At 30.0% G+C, this 7,038-nt stretch overlaps 2 protein-coding genes across 4 annotated transcripts in view; one reads left to right on the top strand and one right to left on the bottom strand.

The window, feature by feature from the left end:
- LOC105456820 (glycerol-3-phosphate dehydrogenase [NAD(+)], cytoplasmic-like) overlaps positions 1-7,038 on the bottom strand; it is an 11,582-nt gene that overhangs the window by 3,485 nt on the left and 1,059 nt on the right. For all 3 annotated transcript variants that reach the window (XM_011701136.1, XM_011701138.1, XM_011701137.1), the window contains exons 2-4: positions 5,600-5,780; positions 998-1,138; positions 787-928 (exon numbers count right to left, since the gene is read on the bottom strand). In XM_011701136.1, the coding sequence (XP_011699438.1) occupies positions 787-928; positions 998-1,138; positions 5,600-5,780 (464 nt within the window). The remainder of the gene's footprint in view (positions 1-786; positions 929-997; positions 1,139-5,599; positions 5,781-7,038) is intronic.
- LOC105456819 (peroxiredoxin-6-like) lies at positions 2,003-5,481 on the top strand. The gene is made up of 5 exons (XM_011701135.1): positions 2,003-2,247; positions 4,328-4,484; positions 4,631-4,848; positions 4,988-5,063; positions 5,198-5,481. The coding sequence occupies exons 1-5, from the start codon at positions 2,165-2,167 to the stop codon at positions 5,324-5,326; spliced, it is 663 nt and encodes a 220-aa protein (XP_011699437.1). The 5' UTR covers positions 2,003-2,164; the 3' UTR covers positions 5,327-5,481.

The following is a 7,038-nucleotide window of genomic DNA, read 5'->3' as shown; positions in this document are numbered from 1 at the left end:
GCGTACAAATTACCACAAATTGCAGTTCAGTGGATATCTTTTTTTCTACGCTTTCAATCGTAGCTCAAAAGGCTTTGTATTATTCGTTCATGTAATCTGTGGTGTTAGACATAAGTATTTTGTACATATAAGCTACAAAACTTTTACACTAATGAAATGTGTTTACGTCAGGTTATGGTTAGGTGTCAGCTGTACGACCCGAAAAAATGTAATTTTTTAATTATTTTCCGATTTTACTACAAATTCGACCGTCTAACACCACCATTTCATGTCTATTTCAACTGTGAAAGGATTTTCAATTCCGTTCAGCCAATTCGGAAAAATTTATTGAATTGCAATATGTCGGTATTTCGGACCTTCCAGCATCGCCTTAATGATAGTAAACATTGACATTTTAAAACTGACACTTTTCTATATTCCATGAAAATAAAAATACTATATATGTACCATTGTTACTAATTACAAAGAGCAAATGCCATTTATAAAAAAAAGCACATTAAAGAAAGAAAACGAGTTATCAGTCACTTTTTACAAACTAAAACATATCAATTTTAAAAAAAATGTAACGTTATGAAGCTTTTTTATTGTCATTTTTGTAATCGGCACTTTAATAAAAAATAAATGTTTCTATTTGTGTTAGAAAACCTTATTAATTATATTAAGAATTCTAAAAAAAATTTTCGCCAAGATAAAATTGTAAAAATTGCGCTGTTTGTATAAAGTTAAAATAGAGAATCCAGAAAAGATCCACATTCCATATATTCTTGAATGCAAAGAAATACTTACCTATTGTGGTTTCGCAAAATTTCTCTTCAGCAACCTCATTGGCCAGGTTGGCACCCATCAGAACGCTGCACTGTATTCTTAGATGCTTTTCGATGATCTTGGAGATCAACTCGATATTGTTTCCTTCGCCTCGGCCGAAACCCTTCAATTTAAACTCGGTAACTTAATCTAACAATAAGAGTTAGGATAAAGAAAACGAGCTAAAACATACCTTAATAAGAGAAAGGCCAACAGCAGTTGGTTTTATGTTATCCAGCAGTGTCGAGCACAACGTACGAATAAACTGATGTGGCAAAACGAAGATGAGAATGTCTGCATCCTTCGCTGCTTCCACAACATCGGGCACGGCAACCTGAAAGAATATCCAGAAAATTTATTAGAGAATTTGAGATACCTGCATTTTTGTAAAAAATAATGCGATAGATTATAAAGAGATTATAAAGAGATTAAGCAAAAGTTGGAATATATACATATCTTTCTATTTTCTTACTGTTGAAAAATTAGAGTTTTGTTACACTCTGCGATTTATTTCTTTTATAATCAATTATGTTGCTTTTGCAGAAAACGCGCAACAAATATACATAGAAGAATGATTTTGCTAAAGTATCTGAAAATTTAGTTAGATATAAATTTGAAAATAATTTTTTGGACCATCAAAATAATTATATAGAACGCTAAAATTGATTGCTAGAATATCAAAACTTTTTACAGCATTATTGCTCATCATGTTTTAACGTCCTACATCATTTTAATGGTTCAATAAAATTATTCTTAATTTATCTAGCTATACAAGAAAATTTTTTGAAAAAAATTAAAAAAACTGATGTGACCGAATTAATGAAAAGACTGATCTCTTTTCGTCTGACTATCTCAATTCGGCTGGACTATCTTATTACAATAAAAAGAACAAAAAGCTGATTTCATTGCTGATTGCGTTTAAAGATATATTACTTAAATTCAGATATCGGTACTCGATGATAATGATCATCTGATGACATAATCCGATGACATTACAATTATTTTTGTATTATAGTTATTTTCCAGAATATCTTTAATTTTTTAGATTAGAATTGCTTCTTGCTTAGACTTTCCAGTTTAATTTTGAAAAAAAATTGATTTTATTCGAAACAATATCAATGTTTACTCATCCAAACATCCGGTATCAGTAGTATCGATATGAAGATACGATATCTAACTTGTATGTAACGTTTACATCATGTTATAGAAACGATCTGGACGCCGTATATAAAGCGTGTGGACAAGTGTACAATGTAGCTCGTCCAGATCAACTCTCATCAGTGCTCGGCAAACCTTCCATCGAGACAGACGATTGCGGTACGAGTAATTCCTCCATCAAGTAGTCAAGGACACAGCGATAATGAGACTTAACACTATCGTACCGAATTTTAAAGCCGATACCACGCAAGGTCCCATCGACTTTTACGAATGGCAAGGCAATTCGTAAGTCGCATATATTACATATAATACATAAAATACATATAATACATATATTACATGTAATACATGTACTATATTTATTACGTTTATAATATACGTTTATTTAATAATATATAATATACGTTTAAATAATAAATTAACTATATTAACTTAAAAAAGTGACATATTATAATATTACCCCATTTACTTAATTATTTCACCGTCTCTTTCAAGTATTTTAATTTTCAAACTCTCTTAAAAATATTCTGAGAACGTGGCGGAAATAGAAAAGTCCTCTGTGAAACGTTCAATCATCGTATCAATCGTTTAATCATCGTTAATCATAATCATGAACTTGACTTCGTCTTTCACTATTAACCATATATGAAATCAAGTTCAATGTAAAAGTTTGCATCGCGCTAAATATGAAAAAATTAAAGAAAATGTGAGATAACAAGCTGCTGATTGCAAAACCAATTTCGGTTGCACGAGAAATCTTATCGAGTTTATTTTTTCGTAATAATCATCCACTGACAAATATGTGCGAGGATTGCGAAATGCATTATCTTAGAATGGCGCGAATAGTAAACAGCTGAATTTGCATTTGTCCACTACGTATTATCCGCAGCACGATCTAAGAATAGATCTCTTCATCGTAACAAACATCAGTGACAGGTTGTTGAGGAACAACCTGTTAGAAGCAATTCTTAGTTACTGGAAATTTTTGAACAGTTATTAATAAACAATTAATTAATTCTGAGAGAATTAAAAAATATATATATAATATTTTTATACATAATAAATTATATAATCTTATGTTTTCTTTTATTATGATTATGAATTATTAATTATATTATGGATTGTTTCCCTGGTGAGAAAAATTCTCATATCTCATATTTTTAAGAATTTTTTATTTAAATTTATGAAGACTTCTAAAAAGATCTAATTAAACTTTTTTAGATTTTTATATATAATTTTTTTTAACTAAAACAAGAAGTTTTAGAATATTTCAAAATTCATTTATGTAAAAAATTTCAGAAAAGTGTAGACTCTTAATTTCTGAAAAATGTTTCAATTCGTAAAAAATTAAAGAAACTTTTCTAAAAAGTTAAAATGTATAGAAATTGTGAAAAATTTTGAAATTTATATAGAAATTTGGAAAAATTATTTTAAGGATTTTAAGAAAAATTCAGGATTATTATATGTAAGAAACTTATTATTAATTTCATACAAACAATAATTTCGTTATCAAGGTTATTAATTTAATCACTTTTTATATCAATATAATCGCTAAATAAATTTATTGAAATTTAATCATTAAATTAATTGATTGAAATAATTCACGCAATTAACGCATAGTGAATAAATATTGTTTAAAAGTATTTATAAAAAAGAGAATAATTTTTTTTTAAAAGCATTGCAAGTGTGATACGCATGAATTGTAAACGGCTTACTCGGCGATTTGCATTGAAGAGTCGAAGGGTGACCGTGAACTGAAATAAATGTATTTGCAACAACGGGGTCTATATACCCTTGGTACGAAGCCAAAACGAGTAAGTGCCTGTAGTTGAAAGTGTCGCACTCAGGGTAATCACGTGACCGGTTATATCATTGTATTTCTGATAAGTGCCGTAACAGAAGATTACGGCACTTGTCAACGAGGATACATATTGAGTGATATATTTAGCTATCGCTCAAAGTTCTGAAATTAACATCATGTAGAATTAATTTTATTTGAGTTTTGATTTTATATCACTAAGTTTCCAATTTTATGAATTTAATACTCTTCTATTATAAACACTTTTATATATGTATACATATGTATATTTTTATATTTTTTATCTATTTTTATAATATATTTTAAATATAAAATTTATATTTTAATATTAATCTCAATAATTATATTATAATAATATAATTATAATATTACGTATAATTTTAAGAAAATGTAAAAAAAATTTATATTTTTAATGTGTGTGTGTGTGCGTGCGTGCGTGCTTGCGTGTGTGTGTGTAAGTGATAATTATCATACTTTTAATTTGATACATTTATAATATCAATTTTTGAATATATCTCATTTGCTTAATGATTGTTTCTTTCACAGATGGGTGGTCCTATTCTCCCATCCTGCGGACTTTACTCCTGTGTGTACCACAGAACTGGGTCGCATCGCGGTACATCAGCCGTATTTCGAAAAGCGCAACACTAAGATGCTAGCTCATTCCGTTGACAAACTCAAGGACCATGTAGACTGGGTCAATGTAAATATCCTTGAATTTCACATTCAATGTTATTCGTTTGACCTCGAAATCCTTGTGCTCTTCTATTTCTTTTTTAATTAATTTTGACTAGTTTTATTCATAATTAATTTTCCAATTATTGTAATTCCTAATTTTTATCATCGCAGGACATTAAGTCGTACTGCAAGGACATCCCTGGCGCTTTCCCATATCCCATAATTGCCGATCCTGACCGTAAGCTCGCCGTTCAGCTAGACATGATCGACGAACAGAGCAAGAACGATCCAAAAACCGCTGAAACTGTTCGGTCTCTGTATATTATCAGCCCGGATCATCGACTACGACTTTCCATGCAGTATCCAACCTCGACCGGACGCAACGTCGAGTAAGTTGACCGGATGTTGCACCAGCCTTCACGTTTGAGAACGTTTCAGAATTTTGCATTCCCAAAATTAAATTAACACATACCGAATATGTGTTAATTTAAATTCATTATATTAATCCATGTTATTATATCGTTTCAGCGAAATATTGCGTGTGATCGATTCGCTGCAGCTCGTCGACAGAAGGCCGGAGATTGCAACTCCCGCCAATTGGGTGGTGAGTCTCACCTTTATTTCTTTCGTTGCGTGCTATTTGTGATAGTATCTGATTCAATTTTCGTGATTAACTTAATTCAATGACAACGGCAAAATAAACTTTTATCCAATTTAATTATGCGAATGATATTACAGCCTGGTGAGAAAGTAATGATCCTGCCAACAGTGAAGGAGGAGGATATTCCGAAACTCTTCCCAGGAGGAGTCGATCGTGTATCTATGCCATCCGGAAAGGTCTACGTCCGCACTACCACTAATTACTAATTGTGAAAACATTTTGTTTACGCTATATGTTAATTTCTACTTGCTTCAATCAGAATTTCCGAGTAGCTTTAATCCAGCACATTGAAATCTCAATGCGAGATTTGAAGAAAAATTGTAACGGCAAAGTTTTTTTCTAATAAAAATTGCACTCGATAGCTTTGATAATTATTAATTAAACCTTTAAATATGCCTTTTCTAAAAAAATATTGTCTTAATAATTGATATATTTCGTATATCGATTGTAAATAAAAAGAATATATTCGAGGTACTTACCACATTTTCCGGAATTTTATGCCCAGGCAAATATTTAACGTTCTCGTGGATAGTGTTGATTATACTGGTTAATTTTTCGTTGTTGATAATCTCCTCGTATACGTACATTGTCACACGAGTCTCAAATATGTTGTTGTACTTCATGACATTTGCTCCGACGATCTTCGCAATCGCTGAGCCCCTGGAACGATTTGCCGTATGTCATAAAAAATTTTTCTGCACAAATATTATCTTCAATTAATAAATTGGTTAATGATAGACATAAATATATCAATAAATAATAATATATAATATGTAACACACAATATAAACATATATATAAATATATTGTATATAGATATGATATAGATATGTGTGTGTATATATTTTTTTGTATAATATTTTGTATAATTATTAATTTTATATACTTTTGCATAATATGTACATATATATAAAATACATAAATACATAAAACACACACACACACACACACACACGCACACGCACACGCACACGCACACGCAAACGCACACGCAACGCACACGCAAACGCACACACATACACAATGTAAATTGGGGTAAACAAAAAAAATTTTTTTTTTAAATCGATTAGTAATACCCCCCCAAAAGTTAAATATGAACCTCAATATGATCTGGGTAAAATTTCATTGAAATCGATTAATATCTTCAGATTGCTCCTTGCAATAGGTAAGTTTATGCTTTTCTTCATAGATGTGTCAAAATTCGAAAAAAATATTTGAATTTCAATACAGTTTGGTATTTACCTGTTGTTTTTTGGTCGCTGAATGCGAATTCGAGGTCAGCAGTATACATTTCAAAATGACGGATCCGAAATATATTCTTAAATAATACATTAAAATTTCTAGAAAAATACGATAGATACGAAAAATATTTTAAATAAGAATTGTATGGTTCGGAGGGGGACTTAAGAAAGTATCATTGATTTTATTTTGGGTAGCGTCATTAAGATCAGATCGATTTTTCTAAATAAAATTGTATTTTTTTTTACATAATAAGATTCCTCTAATTATTCTACATAAAAATATTAAGATAAAGTTATCGAAAAATCAATATTTTATGAGACATTTTATATTTTATCATGCCTTATTTCGATATATAATATGAAATATCTCGTAAACTATTTATTTCTTGATAATGGTTCCTAATATTTTTAGGCACAAAATAATAAGATGAATCGATTGGTGTAATAAAAACACACAGTTGTTTTAAAAAAATATATAATTTGCAAGAAATGCATAAAATTACTAATTTCAAAGTCGGGAGCAATCTGAAGATATTAATCGATTTTGATAAAATTTCACCCAGACCATATTGAGATCCATAGTTAACTTTTGAGAGGTGTTACTAATCGATTTTCAAAATAAATTTTTTTTTGGCCCACCTTTATGTATATATGTGGTGTGTGTGTGTGTGTGTGTG

The sequence above is a fragment of the Wasmannia auropunctata genome, unplaced genomic scaffold, assembly GCF_000956235.1.
Source record: "Wasmannia auropunctata unplaced genomic scaffold, wasmannia.A_1.0 LD335539.1, whole genome shotgun sequence".
Taxonomy (NCBI): Eukaryota; Metazoa; Arthropoda; class Insecta; order Hymenoptera; family Formicidae; genus Wasmannia; species Wasmannia auropunctata.
Note: the sequence above shows the minus strand (reverse complement) of the source record. Positions and strands in the feature narration are given on the sequence as shown.